Here is a 24,301-nt window from a genome sequence, read left to right on the forward strand (position 1 = left end):
CTCCGCTAGCAAAAGAGCTACACACACATAGCGGAGGAGTCCGGCGAGAAGACCCCCGAAGACCCCCGGAGCTGTGCAATAAAATATTTTTTCTCTGTGTTGTGTTTTTTATTGTACTTTAGTTCACAGGTGAATGGGTAGGGGTACATTGTACCCCATACTCATTCACATAGGGTGGGAGGCCGGTATCCGGGGCCCCCTTCTTAAAGGGGGCTCCCGGATTCCGATAAGCCCCCCGCCCGCAGACCCCGACAACCAACGGCCAGGGTTGTCGGGAAGAGGCCCTTGTCCTCATCAACATGGGGACAAGGTGCTTTGGGGTGGGGGGGCCGCGCGGCCCCCCCTTCCCCAAGGCACCCCCCATGTTGAGGGCACGCGGCCTGGTACGGCTCAGGAGGGGGGGCGCGCTCGCTCGCCCCCCTTTCCTGGCCGGCCGGGTAGCGTGCTCGGACAAGGGTCTGGTGTGGACTTGGGGGGAACCCCCACGCCGATTTTTTTCGGCGTTGGGTTTCCCCTTTAAGCCCATTCCAGGCGGCGGAGCCCGCGACGTCTCCTTCGCGGGCCCCGCCTACCTGTACACGCGCTCGAAATGGGCGGATTTGCCTCCGCCTTACGTGGGCGAGTCCGTTCATTTCAAAAGTTGAGCGAACTGTTTGCCCAACCTTGTTCGTCAAACAGTCCGCTCGTGTGTGGGCAAGTCCGCTCATGCAAATTTTGAGCGGACTGTTTGATGAAACTGTTTGCCGAACAAGGTTGGGCGAACAGTCCGCCCGTGTGTACGCGGCCTTAAGCTATTTTGAAAAGAAGAATGGGCAAAAGTGTCCCTGTCTAGATGTGCAAAGCTGGTAGAGACATCCCCAAAAAGACTTGCAGCTCTAATTGCAGTGAACAGTGGTACTACAATGTATTGACTTGGGGGGGGTGGGGGCTGAAAACAAATGTACGCCACACTTTTCACATATTCAGAAAACCATTTTTCATTTTCCTGCCACTTTGTGTTGGTCTATCACAAAAAAAATCCTAATAAAATACTTTGAGGGTAGGGACTGATGTGAATGTACAATGTATATGTAAAGCGCTGCATAAATTGATGGCGCTATACAAGTACCTGAAATAAATAAAATTTACATTTTTGGTTGTAACATGACAAAATGTGGAAAATTTCAAGGGGTGTGAATAATTTTTCAAGGCACTGTATTTATTACACAGGTTAGTAAGCATAGATGTTAGGAGGGGGGAGGGGACATTTTAAAGAGTAGTTAGGGTTAAGCTGGAATTTCACTGTAAGGTAAAGTATGGGATGAATGAATGAGTTGGCATAGTATTATTAAGGCTGGAGCTACAGGACCACTTTTGATTGCAAAATTGTAAAAATTGTGCAGCCAATTAACTTTTTAATGGTTGTACCTCTGTGTGATTTTGCACATTTTTTATTTTTATTGAAAGGAAGTGTAGGTTTCAAAATATGGTTCTGTACATTGCAAACCATTTTTAAAACCTTGATCTAAAGCAGGAGATTGATCTGTAATCATTTTGACTGCACCATTGTAGTGCACCAGGTTTTGACTTCCTAGAACAAAGGTGCCACACCCAGGATCCATTTATTAGGGCCCTTTCACATGAGGCGGACACCAACAGTGGATCGGCCCGCTCAGCAGGGCATTTCTCCGCTGATCCCCACTGAGCGGGTGGATGAAAGGTTCGTGTCTGCTCTGCTGATCCAGATAGGACATGGACACAGCCTGCTGTTCACAATGGGGCTGTCTGATCACCTATTGTCTAATCGGATCCACTGGATGGATGGGGAACAGATCTCCATGTGTCTGTTTGTAGCAGATCGGATTGTATAAAGGGTGTCAGCAGACATAGAGGTCCTGTTGGGTCCACCTGAAAAACTTACAGGCGGACCCGTTTGGAACGTCTATGTGAAAGGGGCCTAAGATGTCACTTTTGGTGTAACTAACACCTATTTATTTATATATATAAATATATATATATATATATATATATATATATATATATATATATATGTGTGTGTATGTATGTGTGTGTGTGTGTGTGTATATATATATATATATAATGTCATTTTTGGGGGGGGGGTTTTAATAGGAATTTTTTTAGAAATGACTTGAGTTGTATGTAAATCTACCAATCTAACACACAGGTTGATTAGGCAGGGTATGTTCCATCTCTTATGTAAACCATGTTCCAGCCTACAGAAAGTAATGTGTGAAATGTAACAAAGTATAGAGCCGTGCTTTGTATGTGCTGCAATGTTGTGAAACATGGAAAATGTGGCAACATGCTGAAAGGAGGTTTAAAAAAAAAATCATCTGAAAAAAATTTAGAATTTTTTTATTTTTTTTAAAGCTTGTTAAGAGGAAAGATCTGTTAAGTGACAACACAGAAAATCTGCAAAATGTAGATTCTACCTTGTGTAAACATTTTAATATGGGATCTGAGGAGAGCAGAGCATCTCCCAGAGGGGATTATCACATAATCCTCTCTCTATAGCTGGAGTGGATTAACTTCACATTCTCAGAGGGGTTTGGATGCTCCTTTTGACTGCAACAAGACGTCGTCCTTCCCCAGACATGTGTGATCGCACCCCCTGCACACCGCACACACATCACATTGGAACAATTCATAATCTCTCTTTGTTCCCATTAAATCCAGACAATATGATTCTGTAAATTGAAAATTCTCTAGATGTATTTGTAGAGGATGGCGAGGCTTAGACTATTTCATACGATCGCTGCATTCACCTGCACCCTCGTACCTCCTGAACATACATGTGGATTTGTAGGAAAGTGAGCAGCATGAGGGTAGTCAGGTGACTTCCTGATGGGTCCTGTCCCATTGGAGACCATAGGAGACCATGGCTGCCCAGCCTATTGTTTGTCATCTCTGAATTGTCTAGAGGAGTGCCTGTATACTTCTACTGGTCATCTGCCAGATCAGATCACGGGAATGGTGGCCATACACACTTCTCTAAATGATCGATACATCTTCTGATAGGAGTAATCGATCTATAGTTGACAACCCATTCTATGGCCATTGCCACACACACAGTGGACACACAGTGGACTAAACCCAGGACCCTGCATTCACTATATCTGGTCTCCCACAGTACACAGAACATGGAAATGCAATTATTTTGGTAAATATCAACTGCTAAATGACTTTTCTCATCAGCAGTATATAGCAGTTTTGTGACTTCTGTCAGTGTCTGATTAAAGATTGTAGGAAGAGTTTTTTTTGTCCTCTGACTGTCCTATGAGGCTGAGTGACCCCTGACCCTCTGTCTGGACACTGCTGATTGGCCCTGTGCTGATCACCTGGTCTGTGCTGAGTGGCTTCCTGATTATACACAGACTGAAGCATAGTAAGCTAGTTTACTATGCTACAGCTATGAATGAACAGAGTGAGTGTGTTCATTTATAAAAGGAAGGTGCTGATAAATTACATATTTACTAGCCCCTTCCCTCACTCTCCATCCTGAAACATACCCTGTAGCAACCGGGGGAGGGGAGAGAAGCTATCAGCACTGGGGGGGGGGGGGGGCAGTAGTGGGTATCAGCATCACACATAGGGATTAGGATGTGCCCTGGCACACCCCCTGCACACACCTATTTTCCATTTTTTACTGCATATACAAGCTGATTTTTTTCTGTTGTGGGTTTAGTAACAATTTATGATACAGTTAATATATATGTAATTTGTCAAACGTAATTATTGATCATGCCTCATAATCTGATCAATGAAAATGCAATCTTATCCCTGAACAAAGTGTCTCTTTGCTGCCGATTGATTCAAAACCATTGATTATTTTTTGTCCTGGCCGATTGGCTCCATTTGATGGAATCCGATGTAAATTGAGAGTAAATCAGAAAACTGATATAAATTGAGAGTACATTAATCTGAATGGAGGTTATGGCTATTCCATTGTTTGCAGATTCGATCAGATAAAAAGATTGAAGCGTTTGTGGCCACTATAAGGCTGCCCATAGGTTACACAATTTTCTAATTGAATTTCCAAGGGCAAGGGCCTGCCTGATTGCATAAAAATTGAAAGTGGTTAAGTTTGACCTCACATGCTTTTGGTAAATCTAATGGAAACTATAATGTATGGCCATCCTAATGCTTACATTATCATCCATACATCCTAATCATCCTTACATCCTAATCCATACATTATGTTATCTAATTGTATAATTTGTGGACAATTTCAATTAGGTTTACCAATACTATGTATTATGAAGACATACCTAATCAATCATTTTAGTGCTTTGGTTGGCCATAGATAACTTGTTTTTTTTTTTTTGGTTTTTCTTCAATCAGCCAAAACGCTGATTGAAGAAAAAAAATAACAGATTCCCCCATCCACGTAGGAAAGGTGGATGGAAGAATCCCCCCAGCTATGATATTGTGTTGTGACAGCTGGGACTCCTCTGCTGTCAGAATACACTGATTAGCGATGCAGACGATTGGCTGCAGTGCTGATCGAACACAATTTTTCCAACAAACCTGTTTGTGAGAAGTCATTCACTAGCTCAACTTATCACAAATATTAACAGCCATAGATGGGTTGAAATTTGGTGAAACTGGTGGAATTTCAATCCATCTATGGGCTGCTATATACTACACCATTAATGGTAGATCCAAAGGAGATTGCACAATAACATTGCATAGTGTGCGCTCAGCTTTAAGCTCACCACGCCTTACATTTAGAATTCCCTTTAGATCTACCAAAAACTATATTGTACAAGTGTCTTCCTGATTGGATAGCTTAGGGAGGTCCTTGTATTACATAGTTTTGAAGTTGATTGTAATGTAGTGACCTTATAGACTGGTCATACACTATATAATCTGATTGGACAGTCTCTGTAGAATCTTCTTTAGGTATACTACAAAATCTAAACAATCCATTTCATGTCACATCAGACAAGCCCTTGCACTACATAGTAAGTGATAGACCTAAAGGAGATTGTACAATCGGATTGTATAGTGTATAGACAGCCTTCTGTCTATGATTACTCTTTAACCTACACTGCTGGATGTTATGCAATTGATGTAAGTAATGTAGACCATTCTAAGTCACAGCTCTTACAAAATGACATCTATGCAATCAGGTACTGTATATTGATGTGACTTCTATCCACCAATCAGATTTAATCTTTCTGCTCTGGACACCATAAGCCAAGTCTGATCCATATGTCTCTCTCTCTCTCTCTCTCTCTCTCTCTCTCTCTCTCTCTCTCTCTCTCTCTCTCTCTCTCTCTCTCTCTCTCTCTCTCTCTCTCTCTCTCTCTCTCTCTCTCTCTCTCTCTATATATATATATATATATATATATATATATATATATATATATATATATATATATATATTGTATAGAATGCATTTTGAACGACCTTGTTAAATAGGGGAGCAGAAACTGCAAAAATCAAACAGATGGGCTAACATGGGAATTCACGGGAATTAAAGCTGGGTGCCCTTTGTTAGATTTTCCCAGAGTTGAAGATGAAAGTTGATCGGGATGCAGCAACAGCTCCAGTTCTTTAGATTTCCTCACTGACTGTTCTACAAAGAGAGCTGGATCAGGCTGTATATTGGCAGTAGAGGGGTTAAGGGCATGGGGTAGGACAATCCTGGCACTGTGTAGAGATGTGTGTCATGTGACCAGGTCACCAGTGCTGCCACCTTTGTCCCTGTGTGTGTGCAGACTCCCTATCTCCTCATATGCTGCATGCAGGGTGACAGCTGTCTGGGGTAAAGAGCCAGTATATGGAGAGAGGATGATGCCGGTGGCGCCATGTTATATGCTGGCACTTGTCTCTTCATGCCACTGTCATCTAATGTCACTCCTCACTTATCTCATACAGCAGATGAGGGGGAGGATGGATAATAGCTTCCACCATTTCAATCCAATGTCCCAGTATCTTACATGTCATGTTAGCATCACCCACTATGTACCAGTGTCACCCACTTCTGCAACACATGTGCCCGCTGTCATGTAGATCTCACTGGGCCTGTGTATACAGAATACCAATGTGAGCCATCATTTCCTATCACAGGGATGATCAGACTGGACCCCAGTATGGGGACATTTATCCAGACTAGGTGACACTGCTACACTTGTCTGGTGTAGAGATATCCTCAGATAAAGGTTAGCCAATATCCCCTGATAGGTGCCTATACCTGTACACATCAATTAATCAATTGCTGCAATTAATCCATACACATAAAACCTATTTATTCCACAGTGTTTGTTATATTGCACTGTCCTATTCAGCTTATTTCACCATTTTACATATATCCCCTGTGTCCTGAGATCCCAGGAAAAGTCTCCTAAGTAGGGCGAGATTTACTAATAACACTCACAGGTGTCTACATAGAAAATGCATTTATGTAGCATTGCTGTGCTGCCCCATCATAGCTGACATGTTAGGCAAACTGTCACACTACAATGACTTTTGGTAGTTTTCTTGTCTGTGATTGCTAGACAGGTTATCTTTATGTCAGGCAATACACTGGAATTTGGAATATATCCCTACATGGGTGCTATGAAAAATCGCTAAAAATCATCTGAATATATTATATAGTCCTTTTCAGTATTTCTCTGAGAGCAAACATTGTTACCACTAATATACTACAGATAGATCGATAGTCTAGCAGGAGAGTGGATAGAGGTGGACACTGGGACCCAAACAATAGAGTGCACTGTACCCAAACCTATTAGATTTATTATTTTAAATATTATAATATTAAAATGACAACATGAATGTCACTTATATTTTACATGTACATTTATCTTATATTTTATAGTAATTGCCTATAAATAATCCCTCCATGTTAATAATTAATTAAACCACAGCAATGTAAAGCTGCTTACTATAAATGAATTATATTCACTGTATATAAAATCTATTTTATAATGAATTATATTCACTGTATATAAAATCTATTTTATAATGAATTAAATTCACTGTATATAAAATCTATTTTATAATGAATAATATTCACTGTATATAAAATCTATTTTATAATAAATTAATTAGATTTACTGTATATAAAATCTATTTTATAATGGATTCGCTGTATATAAAATCTATTTTATAATGAATTATATTCATTGTATATAAATTACCTTCACTATAAATGAATTATATTTACTGTATATAAAGTACCTTTACTATAAATTAATTATATTTACTGTATATAAAGTACCTTTTACTATAAATTAATTATATTCTCTGTAAATAAGGTCCCTTTACTATGAATGAGTTGTAGTCACTGTAAATAGGTTACCTTTACTATAATTTCACTGTATATAAGGTACCTTTATTAGAAATGAATTATATTCACTGTAAATAAAGTACCTTTACTATAAATTAAGTTTATTCACTGTAAATAACGTACCTTTGCCATAAATGAATTATATTCACGGTTAATAAGGTACTTTTACTATAAATGATTTTTATTCACTGTAAAAAAAAAGGTACCTTTACTATAAATGAATTATATTCACTGCGTATACGGTACCTTTATTATAAATGTATTATATTCACTGTATATAAGGTACCTTTTACTAGAAACTAATTATATTCATTGTATATAAGTTGCCTATATTAACTAGACATTTTTTTTTCCCCCCAAAGAAAATAGTAATTTACCAAACTTTTTTATACACACACCTATCACCATATAACTGATCTTTATATGTGTATTGTTATATAGTTTTATTTAAAAAAAAAAGAGGTGTATTTGAGTATTGTATAGAGACAGGTGTCCCTGTATGCCATCATAGACAGGCAGGTGCAGAATGCTGTATATCCCCATATAAATGTCTAATAGCATATAGAATAATGTCAGATTCTGGGGTACAGGATGGTTCTTATACTGACTATACTGTTCAGTGTAATGTATTTGGCGTTTTTAAAACAAAGACAACGTTTCTATATCATGTAGCACCCAGATATATAAATAGAAACTCGATGTATTCTTGAAAATAATACAGTAATCCTAACACAGGATGATTAGACGGAGATACTAACAGACTAATGTCACAATTGCCTTGCTGTGCCCAGCAAACTGTGCCCTTTCCAGGTGTGGCATCCCTGCCCTGGGGATCACCCTGGTCCTGGTGGGAGATGTGAGCCTTGATGTCTCTGTCTGTGTTACAGGTCCAGTGGTGCTGAGCACCCCAGCACAGCTCATTGCACCCATCGTGGTGGCCAAAGGCACCCTCTCCATCACCACCACTGAAATCTACTTCGAAGTAGATGAAGAAGACCCCAGCTTCAAGAAGATCGACCCCAAAGTGAGTACATTTCATATATATATATATATATTGGGTGTGTGATGCATTATCCTAACAAACTAAAATATTTCCCAAAGTTTATACATAAATGTGAATAGTATGGTAGCTTTAGTGCAGCCATTTATTTTTAGTTTGAATATAAACTCTGATATGTCCCCTATATTTTAGATTATATCTAAAATATTATAATTCTAAAAATATATATATATTATTATAACGTTATACGTATTAAAATCAAAGCCATTATTTAATAATACATCTGCCATATGCAGTATATATAATTTGTATTCATGTCAAACATTTTAGTTTTTTCCTTTTTATTTGTATTTCTAAATTTAATTGTTTTCTTGAATATTTTGATGCATCGCACATTATCGGGATTTATTTGGGTTCTATAGTATAATAATAGTTCAGATATAATAGTTATGGACAAATGGGGAGTATTTTTGTATCGATTATAGAGTTTTGTGATGTACAGTCTTTGAAAGAATTTAAATAGCGTTTTCTACCCTAAATATAGTCTCGTGATATAAGGATAAATAAAATAAATGTATTTGTTTGTCCGTATTATAAAAAAATAATGCAAATGTCATTTATTTAAGGGATAACAATAATAAAGTCCTAAGTAACAGTAAATATGTATTTTAAAAATCTACAAATACGTTTCAGTTTGGATGTGCAATAAGTGCTGTTTTTAAATAAATTGTATTGCTAAATACAATTTTAACAACGTTTTCAGTAAGCAATTGTTTGCCCGAGTTTTTTTTTTGTTATTCTTTAAATTGTAATAACAATTGTGTTTCAATAATGCATCGATAGAGTTTTGTGTTCTTTAAATTCATTTTAATAATAATTGTTTCAATAATAGAAAAAAAAATTATAAACATAAATAAGGAAATAGTGTTCTTTAATATTTATAGGGGTTTCGTTTTAGGAATATGAACAAATTATTCTTAATGTTAATTTATTTTTTCTGTCGTAAAAGGTAGTTTCCCTGCATGTATAGAGCTTTCTGAATATAGTATTTGTTTTAAATACTTTCCTTGTTGCTATTATCTTATTCCTTATTTAGTTATTACAAATCCAATTACATACAGTGATTAGTGTTGTTTGTGTATATTGTATACTTTCGTTTATTTTAGACAAAAAAAAAATGTTTAAATGTTGGTTTATCTCAGTGGCCGTACATAAATGAATCCACTAATTAGTAGCAATTATCCTTTGTATATGTGACAGTTGTTGTTGTCCTTTTAGTTGTTGTGTATTGTCACTGTCAGGAACACTGCCCCTGTATTTACTACATGATCGGCCACGTTGTTTCTCCATTTCTGAAAGTGAAAGTATCTTCATATTGGATAATAGAATTAAGAAAAACACGCCATTCTATATTTTTAGGTCATTTATTAACTTGTCATTAAATTAAATTGGCAACAGTCTTTTTTTTTGTTTTAAATCTAAAATCACAGAAGTCATTAAATCCAGTGTATCTCAAGTGCATTTTCAAATATATAGAATTCAAAGCGCCATCATATAAGCAAAAAAAAAAAAAAAAAAAAAATTCAAATTTAATTTGAATATATTTAAATAACATTTCAAGTATATTTATGGAATGTTAAGAATAGAACGAGCATTCTGAAACCAACGAAAAATAAAAATGTAAACTTCGGAGTCCTGACACTGTTCATAGACATGAGAAAAGCTACCTTTGTATCTTCAGAGCAGATTCTGTTGTGTTGCATCCAAAAGGGAAATGAAAACTTCACCAAATCACAGAACAACAAACAGCCACAACCTCAAAGACACTGCGAGTCACAAGATTTGGGGGGTGGTAAAAAAAGGTGGGGGGGGTTGTTCGGGTGGCAGATCCAGAGCTTCTTGTGATTATAATCCAGGTTCAGGGGAGGACGATGGAGCCCATTGATTTTCAGACATGGAAATCGTATTAATAAAATAGGTCAGGCAGAAATGAATTCTTGCTCTGTCAACCTTACTTTTTTAAAGGAGCATTAAAAAAAACTGTATCCATCTAAAATCCTTCTTTAGTATAAAAAAAAATTGTATCCATCTAAAATCAGATTGGGGAGAAGTGCAGTGCTTAACGGGACAGAGTCATGGGGGGGGGGGGGGGGGTGTTGTAGTCCAGGTGAATGAAGTTTCTAGTGCCCATGGGAGGTTTATGAGGTTCTCCAGGCTCGGGGACATGGAAAGGAGGGGGTTTATTCCAGGTGAATAAAGGTTTCACCTGGGTGGGTATGTTTGTATTCCATGGGAGCTCTCGGGATAAAGGATGAGGGGGGTGTATACCAGGTGAATGAATATTTCACCTAGGTGGGTAGATTTGTATTGAGGGTGAAGGATGTTTTCACTTGGGTGGGTAGGATTGTATAGGTGAGTGCGTTGCCCAGTGTCCATAGGAGCTTCTAGTTCTCCTCCAGGATCCTGCAACATGTGGGGTGGTTGTACCAGGTGAATGAAGTTTTCACCTTAGGTTTGTATTCCAGGTGGATGAAGTGCCCAGTGTTTGTGATTTTAGAGCTTCTGGGACATGGAAGGGTGGGTGGGTAGGTTTATGTACCAGGTGAATGATTGTTTCACCTGGTTTGTATTCCTGGTGAATGAGGTGCCCATGTGAGCTTTTAGATCCCCCCCAGGCTCACGAGACATGGAGGAATGGGGGGAGGTTTATGTACCAGGAGAATGATAGTTTCACCTGGTGGGGAGGTTTGTATACCAGGTGAAGGACGTGTCCAGGAGCCTTTGGAGGTTCTCTAGATTCTTGGGACATGGAAGGGTGGGTGGGAAATTCGTATACCAGGTGAATGAAGTGCCTAGTGTCCATGAGCGCTTTTAGGGGTTCTCCAGGCTCTGGTGGCCATGGAAGGGTGGGTGGGTGGGTGGAGAGTTTGTCTACCAGGTAAATGATGGTTTCACCTGGTGGGTACGTTTGTATTCCGGGTGAATGAAGTGCCTAGTGTCCATGAAAGCTTTTCAGAGGTTCTCCAGGCTCTGGGGGACATGGAAGGGTAGGGGGAGGTGTATGTGCCAGGTGAATGAAGGTTTCACCTGGGTGGGTAGGTTTTGTATTCCAAGTCCATGGGAGTTTTTAGAGCTTCTCCAGGCTCTTGGGGTTGGTGAGGATCTCCCGGGCCAGCCTCCAGGTCTGCTTGGCGGCGTTCTCCAAGGAGGAGTGGGGTTTGCCCTGGAAGAGGTCCAGGTTGGGCAGGAAGTAGTGCGGGCACCTCCGGCACTGCAAGCAGGAGATAAGTTGGAGGAGGATGCCATTGAGCCGGTCCCCTAGGCACGCCTCGTCCCAGTCCGACTCCCGGGGGTGCTTCTCGCACTCGTAGGAGACCAGAGTCTTCATGTTGTAGTTGTTGAGGGGTTGCCCGGGCAGTTCCAGGTGTCGGTCCCGGAGGGTTTTTAGCAAGGACAGACATTTCTTCCTACAGCCGCCCAGTTGTAGCCGGTTCTCGGCCTCAGCAAACTGCAGCACCCAGGCATCGCTCTCCGCCGAGCTCTGCTTACCGGCCAGGGTATGGCACTCCTTGGACAGCAGGTTGAAGCCCTCCGCCTTGACCTCGGCCACCCGGTTGGGACCCGGCCAGGGGATGTGGGGTAAGGGCCAGTGGGCAGCGCTGCGGGGCCAGATGCCGGTACATTTGAAGGCCGGGGTGATCTGCACCACATAGCGGTCCCGGATCCTCAGCTTGACCTCGCTGGTGTCGGCCACCATCTTGACCACGTCCCGGTAGCTGCACTTGTCCACCGCCTGGGCCACCAGGGTCTGGAAGCGGGAGCGGATCTTCCTGGCGGACAGGTAACCGGAGGCGGTGATGAACTCCACCCACAAGGACATGCTCCTCTTCCGACCATCGCTCAGCTTCAGCACCGCACAGCCCGGCAGGGAGCCGTCATCCACAAAGTTGAAGACCCCCATCTGGTTAAGGTAGAGGACCACCTCGAACTCGGTGGGGGAGATGACCTCCAGGCCCTCGTAGCGGTTGTCCATCTCATTGAGGGAACTGATGAAGCGGGGCTCCTGCACCTCCACCTCCTTCAGAACATCGGACACCACCTTGCACACCTCCCGGATGGTCTTGGAGATGGCCGCCTTCCTGGCCTGGCACTTCTCGTTGTAGTACTTGTTCAGGTGGTACACCAGCTTGGCCTGGGCGGCGATCATATTGGGGCAGAGATCCGGGTTATACACCGGAGTCTCACAGTAAGCCGACGGATCCAAGGCGGCGGCTGCTGGGGAAGGAGCCAACTTTAAGGAGAAGAGCCGGGGGGCCCGGGCTGGAGTCAGGACTGGGCAAAGGGGGGGCTCCTCCGATTAGGATGGCATGGAAAGGATACTGCCTGAGCGGCCCCTCCTCCGGAGCTGAGGAGCACAGGAGAGGGAGGGAGGGGGGCTGTAGTCCAAGCACGGTCCTGCCGGGGAGAGAGAGAGGACACTCTACACGCTCTATGGAGTCTACACTACACCGCCGTTCATATAAAGGGAGGGCCAGGAGAGCGGCCAATCGCCATCAGCACAGGTCCCGCCTCCACCAAAATCTCTGTGTGTGTGTATGGAGAGGAGAGAAAGGTGGGCACTCCCATCCATGGGTGCCACTTCACCAGCCACCCATCACACTGACTGCATTCTACACATGGAGGGGAATTCACCCCCCCCCCCCCCAAATATATATATATATGTGTGTATAATCTCATAGGATCCTCATCACACCGTCATCTGCCAATCCCTTCTATAAATACAATCTGTGTGTGTGTGTGTGATCTCCGATCAGATGGGTCATGGAATACATAGAGACACGTGTCTTCCCTGTCTTCATTCACTTCCATCCATTTTCTATCTATTTATCTATCTATCTATCTATCTATCTATCTATCTATCTATCTATCTATCTATCTATCTATATATCTATCTATCTATCTATATATCTATCCTCTTTCTCTGTGATTTATTTATCCAAATATTTTATTTAATTGATCTATCTAGCCATGACTACTTTATCTCTCCAATTGATCGATCCATCAAATGGATCATCTCCCTCTCTCTGATTTACCTCTTTCTCTGATGGATCTATCTAATTTTCTATCTAATTGATCTTTTTATAAATGTATATCAGTTGATCGGTCCATCTATCGATTTGATCCCCTTTTCTATCTATCTATCTATCTATCTATCTATCTATCTATCTATCTATCTATCTATCTATCTATCTATCTATCTATCTACCTATCTCCATCTATGATTTATCTATTTTTTTTTATCTATCCATGATTTATCTACCTCTCTAATTGATCGATCCATCGAATTGGTCCATCTATGTTCCATTTTTCTATACTTCTCTTATCTGTCTGACCATCTATTTGTCTGTCTATCTCTAATTGGTCTCTCTCCCTCTGATTCATCTATCCAACGTGTCGATCTATCTCTGATTATCTCTGATCGATTGATCTATCTATCTTATTGTTTTGTTTTTTCTATCTAATTGATCCATATATGATTTATCTATCTATCAATCTATCGAATTGGTCCATCTATGGCCCCTTTCTCTCTATTTCTCTTATCTGTCTGTTTATCCTTCTGTGATCTATAACCCCCCCCCCCCTCTCTCTTCCTATCTGATATCCATCTATTTTTTTTTTTGTTTTATATATCCATGATTTATCCATCTCTCTAATTTATCGATCCATGTATCTGTGTTTCCTCTCTCTCTCTCATATATCTATCTATCTCATTGATTTCCATCTCTTTGTTTTTTTTATCTGTGAGTTTATTAGTGAATTAGGCAGTGTATGGCTAATGGACATGTGTAAGGGGATATATGATGTAGATGTTCTATAATGTACGATGTAGGATAAATCTGCCATCAGACTTATAAACCGATTAGATTGTCTGCAATGTTGTAAAGACTTGATGTGTCAATTAGAGATTAGGAAGGATGGTTGGGATGGGTGAGGAGGTGGGTGTTGTATGTGGCATCCTTCTAGGGTTCCCTCACACAGCTTGGTGACAGCTTTTGTTGTGTAATGTCGGTGAGATCAGTGATCGGTTCTTCCTAATTGGGATGTGTGTTGTGTAATGTCGGGGCTGGTGCCTGTGATGTCTTCATGTACAGGGATGGATGGATGGATGGATGGATCTCAGGACTGTCACCTCCATGCTCATCCTCAGGAGATCTTCTTATCGATGCTGTCACCAGCTGTCACATGGAGTGTGTATACTCCCCTGACATCACACCTACCCCATGTGTCCGGACAGGACCATGGAGCCTCCATCTCTATCATCTATGATTGTCAGCTCACATCGGGGAGACTACACAGTCCTACATGCCCTAGGATTTATTATCAAATAAAAGGATTCCATGTTATCCGAGTTATTTATAAAGTTGTTCTTGTGGATTTCCAGCAGTTGTCCTTGTTACAGGGATGGACCATGGCAGATTGTATATAATGTATATTGTATAGGGGGGGCACACACTTTTAGATTGTATATAAAGATTGTATATAATGCTATATCAGAATATTGTATAAGGGGGAGGGTGGGTTCACACACTTCTAGATCATATATAAAGATTGTATATAATGAAATAACCGAATATTGTATGGGGGGGTGGGGGAGCACACACTTCTATATATATAAAGATTGTATATAATGGTATATCAGTATATTGTATAAAGGGGGTATCACACACTTCTAGATTGTATATAATGGTATATCAGAATATTGTACAGTTGGGGGGGGGGGGGGTCACACACTTCTCTATATAAAGATTCTATATAATGGTGTATCAGTATATTGCATAAGGGGGGTTCACACACTTCTAAATTGTATATAATGGTATATCAGAATATTACTTCTCTATATAAAGATTATATATAATGGTATATCAGTATATTGTGTAGGGGAGGTCACACACTTCTAGATTGGTATATCAGTATATTGTATGGGGGGGGGGGGGGGTGTCACACACGTTTAGATTGGTATATTGTATAGTGAGGGTCCATGCACTTCTAGATTGTAGTTTGTTATTCACACACTTTTAGATTGTATATAATGAAATTACCGATTATTGTATGGGGGGGAGGGGGGGTAACACACTTCTCTATATAAAGATTGTTTATAATGGTATATCAGTATATTGTATAAGGGGGTTCACACACGTCTAGATTGTATGTAATGGTATATCAGAATATTACTTCTCTATATAAGGATTGTATGTAATGGTATATCAGTATATTGTATGTGGGGTCACACACTTCTAAATTGTATATAATGGTATATCAGAATATTACTTCTCTATGTAAAGATTGCATATACTGGTTTATCAGTATATTGTATAGGTAGGGGGTCACACATGTCTAGATTGTTATATCAGTATGCTGTATAGTGAGGGTCCATGCACTTCTAGATTGTATGATATTATCAGTATAGTACAATGAGGGGGTTACACAATCAGTGTGGTGGGTTCAGCTTCTAGATCGTATTATTGTAGGGGGGGGGGGGGGTCACACACTGGCAGATATCATTCAATCATGATATAGATCAGGATATTTTCTAGTGAGAGGTCACACTTCTAGATTGTAATATTGTATGATGGTGTGTGGATCTATTGTATAGTGTAGGGTGGATCACACACCTCCAGATTGTATATAATGGTCTATCATTGTATTGTACAATGGGGGGGGGGGCACTGGTAAATTGTATATAGTTGTACAGATCAGTATGTAGTAATGACGGTGAATATACAGGTAAGTTCTGTAGGGGTGTAGTTATCTGTCACAATCAGATACATTGTATGAGGATGGTGATCTGTGTAGTCAGTGATACATTCTCGCAGTGACGTGGACAATGTCCATGCACAGGGTGATACATCGTCCTGGTGTTACAATGGAGTGCTGCCTGTGTACAGTCGGCGATACATTGTTGCGGTGAATGGGGCTGTCAATGAATCGGATCACACAAGCCCAGCAGAGCGCCGCGCGCCCCCGCCTAGCGTACTCCAGGCAGTGCGCGCTCGCGATGTCTCGTGTGTGCGGTGTGCGCGCTCTCGTCCTCGCTGTGCGGTGTGCGCGCTCTGGGCTCCCGTCACCGGCCGCCACACTCACCTCCCGTCTCCTAGCAACCGCCAGCGGTTTTAACCCTCCCGGCACCGCATCCGCTCTTCTCCCCTTCTGTACAAAGAACCCCCCCCCCCATCCTCAGAGAAGGGGGGCACATAACCATTACACTCTCCTACTACAGATCCCCATTATTCTTTCCATACATGACCAATACCAATCCTCACCGAACAATGCAAACCCATTATTGGGAATCCTGTGCGTTTTGTTTTATTTTTATTTTTTTATTTTTTTTCATCTCACACAATATATATTATTATCATTATTACAATAATAATAATGTGTGTTTCCCAAGTGTTTCCCGGGTGAAAAGTTGCTGTGAATTTTGAAATCAGTAATTCCAGTGCCTGGAGCCAATTGTGCCCGGTTGCCTAGCAACCCCTCCATTATAGCCCAGCAAATGTCATATGAAGTCATTTTATGAAATAGAAAACAAATGGGAAGAAATCGCTCCCAGGCCCGTGTTTTTTATTTTTTTTGCATATTGTATTTGTATAAAAGAGACTTTCATTGCAGATCATGTAATACTGGAGACTAAAATAATGTGATGGTAAGGGGAGCCAGAACAATATCCTCATAGGAGAGCCAACGCCACGTCTGGGGGTTATCACCTAAAATAAGATTCAATTCCTATCTGTCTGATTCTAATAGATTTCTATTCAATGTTCTTCTATAAATAGAAATGTGAGGGGGGATCAGCAGAGCCCGGAGGGGGTGATGTGGGGGTTGTACCCGGACACACACTCTACTAAAGGAAACAATTTTCAGAGACGAGGGCAGCAAAGGTCACCATGTAGACAGGAATACAATAAGTGAGAAGAATTCTGCATGAAGGCAATCCTGACATGTGGGCACCCAACGCCTGCAAATATCTGCCCTCCCCTGCCCACCTTCCTTCTACTACGCCATACTATATGCTGGTATACCAGCAACAAGCCATACCATAAAATAAGAATACACAATTATTTTGTGTATGTGTGTATATGCATACTTTGTTTTAAATGTATGTATACATTTACATTCTATATAATAATATCAATTATTATAAATTTTATATATATATATATATATATATATATATATATTATAGATATTTCACTCTGATAAGTGTGTGTGTGTGTATATGTATATATATATATATATATATATATATATATATATATATATATATATATATATTTTTTTTTTTTTTTTTTCTAATCCTGCATCACCATGTTCAAGTAAAATAAGTAAATAAGTGCACACAATTATTTTAAGTGTTACTATATGCAAAAGTATTTATATACTTTTATTATTATGATTATATATATATATAATCTAATCTTGCATCGCAATTTTAAAGTAAAATAAGTGAACATAATTATTTTACATGTATATGCTTAAGTATATATATATATATATATATATATATATATATATATATATATATATTGATAAATATATATATTGTAATCTTGCATCACTGTGCTCCAGTAAAATAAGCACACACTGCTATTTAAAGTGTGTATATGCATAAGTATTTTGATATATATTTATATACTTTTATTGTGAGGTATATAATTATATAAAATCTAATCCTGCATCACTGTGTTCCAGTAAAATAAGCACAGTTATGTGTATATGCTTACTAAGTGTGTTTTTATATATATATATATATAATTTTTTTATGAGCTGTGTGTATTTTTTTTCCTTCATCTTGAATTACACAATGATCTGTGATGATATGATAAAGCATTGTGCACAGTTTTATTTTCTCTTTTATGTGTGTATGGTTTAATATTTATAGATGTGTCTTTTAGAAAGCAACATTTTTACTATTGAATTTTAAGGAAAAAATATGATGCTAGGAAATAAAACAAATATTAAAGATTTTTGTCTTTAACTTGTAATACATATACAGGGTATACACCAATTTCTGTTATTTATAACCACAGTTGACAATTTTTATTAATCTTTTATTCATTTTTTGTTTTGGACAACTTTTTTCTTTTTTTTTTTTTAGCTGAAATACTTACATGTTTGTGTTTTTTAGAAATTGAATAATGAAGTTGTAGGCTTTTTATTTTGTATTTATGAGCATCAATCCTGCATTTAAATTGATATCTTATAAAAGCTAAGGCTCTTTTTTTTTTTTTTTTTTTTAAGTAGATCATTGCGCAGGGTTAAAATGTCCCCAGAATGCATCTGTTGGTAGGAAGTGTAGCCATGGGCATATTTACTGTATTTTATTTGTAATACATGTGGCTTTTTACCCATTAAAGTGAACACCATAAGGTCTTAATTCTTATGGTGTTCACTTTATTGGGTAAAAATTCACATGTATTACAAATAAAATAAATAAAAAAATTTAAAAAACATTGTTTTTTTTTTTTTTTCTTAGCAGCTAGATGAATGATTTTTGTTGTGCTTTGAGACAGCCGAGTACAAAAATAAAAACCTAATTAATTGCTCCTCTTCTTGAGGCATTTTCATTTCTCACTTGCAATATGGAATGCTTGTCAGATTTTCTGATGAATGAGTATCCTTCATTTGCATAGTTTTCACATTAACACAAAAAATTAGTTTTATTTGAATGGAAACTAGTTTACATAATGATAGAAATCATTTCAAGTAAGCAGCAAGCACATCATTTAAATTGACTTAATTTGAAAACAAAACAAGTAAACATTTCTAAATTTAAATCACATGTTTTGATAAAAAGTAAAAATTAAGTGTAAAAGCTGCAAGTAAAAAAATAAATAAAAAATGTAGAGAAACATGAATTAAAAAAATTAGAAGTAGTGTTTTTTGATCAGTGTTATTTAGGTGAAGTAATTATTGAAATGTAAAGTAATTATTAAAATGTGTTCAGAATGGCAAAGTTTACGTCCGTGAGTCAGATTTGTAAAAATGTAAGATGGAAGCGTGTTAAAAATACAGAACATCACTGTTGTTTTGTATGGAAAAAATGCTTGCTAGTATGTCCTACAAGAAGCTGTATTTGTGTAACGCAGCAAAGGCAACTTAAAGGCAGGCACAGTTTCCTTGCTACTTTTTAGAAGCTGGGACACAGTGGGTGCCAGCTGTCAGAGCTCGGCTAATGATGACAAATGCCCCTCTAGATGCAGATTGGAGTGCTTGCAGGCGGCTCTCAAAGTCAGCCAGATTACCTTCCTTCAGATAGTAATTTAACCTTCTAAACTCTTATGTCACACTGAAATTACTGAGTTTAATGGTTAGCATCCGCACAGCTTATTTAGCAAAATTCACAAAAGAACATCATTTTCAAGGGCAAAATTATTCAGCAATTTATTGTGAATTATTTGAAAAAAAAATATTAATAATAAAAAAAAAAAAAAAAAAAAAAGTAAGCATAGACATCCGGTAGGTCATTGGTACACATTAGTGTATCTGCCAAGTGTGTCGGTGTCCAGATTAATTTTAAATTTTAATGGCCATGGTCATTTTGAGTAATTATTGTTTGTGTCTAGACGCAATTATAGTGAGCACCAGACGCAATTCTGCTAAAAAAAAAATGAAATAAAAGATGCTTAATCCCCAGAATTAGCACTTCTAACAGCAGACACAATTTAAAAAGTAAAAGTGATTTCAGTATTGCTTCAGTCTGGTCTTTAGTTTTTGTGGAATTTACTGTTTTAGAAACATTTGATTTAAAATACAAATATAAAATATTTAACAATTTAAATAAAAATGAAACTTTTTATATTTTACATTTTTTTTTCTTTTGAAAACAGTGTCTTACAGAAATATTCTCCCCCCCTCCCCCCTCTCCTTTTTAAAGGAGCAAGAAAATAATGAAACGGGTTAATCTTTTTGTTTGATCTGCTTTAATTCCACAGACCTGTTAATAAACGATGCCATGGCTGTTTTTTCAGCCTGCATTTAGTTGCTTGAAAGGCTATCAAATCAAGTCCAGAGCCAACACAAAAGAGACCCTTTTCATGTTTGGTTTGCCCCATCTGTGTCCTCTGGTGGTTTATGCATTAGGAGCTGTTGCCACATGAATCCAAATGTGCCAGGCAGTTGTTTTATGGACTCTCCCTGTGCGAGGAGGAGTTTATAAGTGGTCCCTTCTATTGTCTGTCACTCCCAGATGACATTGTACATTCTGCTCACCATATTTGGTGGGTAATAATAACTAATGAAGCCTGGAACAGCCCTTGTTCACAGTGATTTAATCTGTTCCTTGCATGGGCCTTTCTTTGTAGGTCTGTGGAATGTCCACTTGACACTCATTAGTTGGCGCATGCTTTGCATGTTCCCTATTGTCTGTATCCAGCTTTTATGGACAAACTTTTCCTCTAGACTAGACTCAAAACAGATTATACATGTATATCAATCTATAGTTTATACTGACTATGTGAAAATAATAATCCATTCATTCTGCTCATTGACATATAAATTAAAACATAGATTTTTGGTAGTAGTATTCTTTATTTTTAATATCGTTTTTTTATTTAAGTTATTTCATTTGTATGTCCATGCATTATCATCTGTTTCTATTTAATACTCTATTACAAAATAAATAAATAACTGCATCTTAAAACTAGACAATGGTTAACCACTTGCCTACAGGGCACTTTCACCCCCTTCCTGCCCAGGCCAATTTTCAGCTTTCAGTGCTGTCGCACTGTGAATGACAATTGCGCGGTCATGCTACATTGTACCCAAACAAATTTGTTATTTTCTTTACATTAATAGAACTTTCTTTTGGTGGTATTTAATCGCTGCTGGGTTTTTATTTTTTACTTAAAAAAAAAAAAAAGGCCAAAAATTTTGAAAAATGTACTTTTTTTAAACTTATTTTCTGTCAGTAGATTTTGTCACCAAGTAATTTTTCTCCTTTACTTATGTGCGCTGATGAGGTGGCACTGATAGGCTGAACTGGTGGGCATTGATGAAATGGCACTAATAAGGCGGCACTAATATGCTGCACTGATTGTGGCACTGTAAGGTGGCACTGATGGGCACTAATAGGCAGCACTGATGGGCGGTACTGGTGGGCACAGATAGGCGGTACTGATGGACATGGATGGGTGGCACTGATGTGCACTGATCGACAGCAGTGATGAACATTGGTAGGCGGCACTGTTAGCCAGCACTGATTGGTATCGCAGGGGGCACTTGTGGGCAGTGGTGGGCACTGATTGCTGGCACTGGTGGGCACTGATTGGTGACACTGTTGGCGCTATATTGTAATCAGGGCACTGATGATCAGTGCCCTGATTACATGTGTAGATGTCCCGCTGTGTGGAGATGCCACTGATCAGCTCTCCTCGCCACACAGTCTGTCAGTGTGAGGCAAGGAGCACCGATTACCGGCATCGCCGTGTTTACATGTGACCGGCTGTGATTGGATACAGCCAATCATATGGTTAAAGAGCTGCGGACGTGGCTCTTTTACAGAGATCGGGGTCTTTCCGTGACCTAGCAACATGACATGGCAGCGATCGCAATTTTTTTTTGTTTTGTACAGAGCGGAGATTGTATAGAACACCTACTAGGTTTTTATTGCCATCTGTGTCTCTGTAAAGCTTAATATATACGATCAGAATATTGTACAAAAAATACAGATTTTGAAGTGATTGTGCGATAATCTGTTTATTCGTACACAGCTTTCATCCAAAATTAATCCGGAGGGACGAACACGAAAATTTTGCATGTCCGATTTTTGTTTAATCAGTACAGTTTTCTTCCAAAATTACAATACAAATAGATTACATTACATCCAAATTTTTGTTTAGTAGTACGAGAATTTTCATACTTTAGTAACCTATTCATTTTCGATATAGAGACTAGCATGCCAAAAAAAAAAAAAACGAACGATTGTTCGTCCGATAATCTGTTTACCATTATCATCAAAAGGGAAAGTAAAAGAAAATCCAAAATTTTGGGTTGTCCCCAGAAAAGTAATAACGGGGAAATCGTCCAATGGGGACACTAGTTCTGGTGACCTGAAGGAATTCCTATAATTTACAGGAATTTCCTCTCACATCCTGTTTTGGCTATGGGACATCAAGTGAACGTAAATCTCCCCAATGGGACACCGATGGAAAAAAAAGAAGAGTCATAACTCTTGGTAGTTGGAGATCTTGGTAGTCCTCTATGCTTAGACAACTGCAGGCGATTAGTTGGTTACATTCAGAGTGCATTTTTTTATTCTTGATATATAAATCATGACACTGACAAACTCAGTAGAAACACTTTAGTGCATGTCCAAGCACTCTTTTCTTTGTGACGGACCTGCTAGAAGTAGTATTAAATCTTTGAATGTTTTTATTATTTACAATTACGTTTTCAGCAAATCCTTTTTACATTTATAAGAATCGCCACCACTTCCGGAGTAGCACTTCCACCTTACTCCTGGTTGGGAAGAGAGCACACAGTATCTCCCCCATGTCCACCAGTGAGACTAATGGGATTGATTTACTAAAACCGAAGAGTGCAAAATCTGGTTCCGCTGTGCAGAGAAACCAATCAGCTTCCAGATTTTTGTGGTCAAAGCTTAATTGCACAACCTGAAGTTAGAAGCTGATTGGTTACCAGATTTTGCACTCTCCAGTTTTAGTAAATCAACCCTTATATGCCCTGTGATGTATTGTGCACACTAGTTAGTGATGAATAATCAGCGTTTTTGCTCGTCCCTCCTAAATTATATTTTAAAATGACTTTTTTTTTTAAACAAACTTTACTGTACATGTTTCTACCATGTGCATATCTACCGATTGCAGATGAGGAACCATCCCAGGGGATGTGTGCATGCTGTAGTGGCTCCAGAGACCCGACTAGTGATAGGGGCCACCACAGAAAAGCAAGTCTGGCTTTGGAACAAAACAAAAGGATCCTTGGCTGGAAGGGACAGACAGCGCACATTATGAATGTGCAGACCAGAGTACATTTAAAGTGTTATTCTGGCATAAAACTATATTTAACCACTTGCCTACTGGGCACTTTTACCCCCTTACTGCCTAGTCCAATTTTCAGCTTTCAGCGCTGTCACACTTTGAATGACAATTGACCGGTCATGTAACACGGTACCCAAATTCAATTTTTATCATTTTTTTTCACACAAATAGCGCTTTCTTTTGGTGGTATTTAATCACTGCTGAGTTTTTTGCTAAAATAAGACCGAAAATGTTCTTAGTTTTTGTCAGAAAATTTTGTAAATAAGTAATATTTTCCTTGTTTATATGTAACCGTCTGTGATTGGACATAGCCGATCGACCACATGGGTAAAGAGCCACGTTATTGCTCTTTACTGAGATCAGGGGTGCGCCATGTCCTAGGAGCACGGCACAGCTGCGATCACTGCGCTGTGCACCGTTTTTTTTTACACCATCATATGACGTCATCCCTGAACGAGAGTGCATCCTGCCGCCGTCATTTTACTATACGGCGGGCGGCAAGTGATTAAACTGCTCGTACACCCCTTCTAAATCCTATACTTAACTACCCAGTAGAAGCAAGAATCCTTTTATTACCTATTCTCATGGTGCCCCGATCCAGTCACATGATCGGCTCTTCTCGCTCAGTGACTTTGGGGGAGCGAAGGGAGCACCAACAATGGATGTCCCAAAGGTAAGCCTATGGGAGATGTTACCACTCAGGCACTGGCTGACACCGTGGAGATCACATGACTGGACCCAAGCACTCACAGAATAGGTAAGCATCTCTCTTCTACAGAATAGTTATTATAGATGGTAGAAGGGGGAAGGAGTGGTAGAAGTTAAGATTAGATATTTTTGTCCAGAAAATATTATTATTATTATACAGGATTTATATAGCGCCGACAGTTTATGCAGTGCTTTAGAACATGAGGGTAGACAGTACACATACAATATAATTTAATA

The 24,301-nt window shown here is 39.1% G+C and overlaps 2 protein-coding genes across 10 annotated transcripts in view; one reads left to right on the forward strand and one right to left on the reverse strand.

Moving 5' to 3' along the window:
• NBEA (neurobeachin) overlaps nucleotides 1-24,301 on the forward strand; it is a 901,556-nt gene that overhangs the window by 673,341 nt on the left and 203,914 nt on the right. For all 9 annotated transcript variants that reach the window (XM_077484128.1, XM_077484132.1, XM_077484134.1 and 6 more), the window contains one exon: nucleotides 8,185-8,321. In XM_077484128.1, coding sequence (XP_077340254.1) covers nucleotides 8,185-8,321 — 137 coding nt within the window. The remainder of the gene's footprint in view (nucleotides 1-8,184; nucleotides 8,322-24,301) is intronic.
• Nucleotides 9,704-12,815, reverse strand: MAB21L1 (mab-21 like 1). Its single transcript, XM_077484127.1, has one exon. The coding sequence runs from the start codon at nucleotides 12,502-12,504 to the stop codon at nucleotides 11,425-11,427; it is 1,080 nt and encodes a 359-aa protein (XP_077340253.1). The 5' UTR covers nucleotides 12,505-12,815; the 3' UTR covers nucleotides 9,704-11,424.

Source organism: Lithobates pipiens, unplaced genomic scaffold (genome assembly GCF_037356315.1).
Source record: "Lithobates pipiens isolate NorthernLeopardFrog02 unplaced genomic scaffold, aLitPip1_a1.2 Scaffold_16, whole genome shotgun sequence".
Classification (NCBI taxonomy): Eukaryota; Metazoa; Chordata; class Amphibia; order Anura; family Ranidae; genus Lithobates; species Lithobates pipiens.

Excerpts from the sequence above, each read along its gene's own strand:
- MAB21L1 (XM_077484127.1), bottom strand. The coding sequence starts at position 12,504 with ATGATCGCCGCCCAGGCCAAGCTGGTGTACCACCTGAACAAGTACTAC.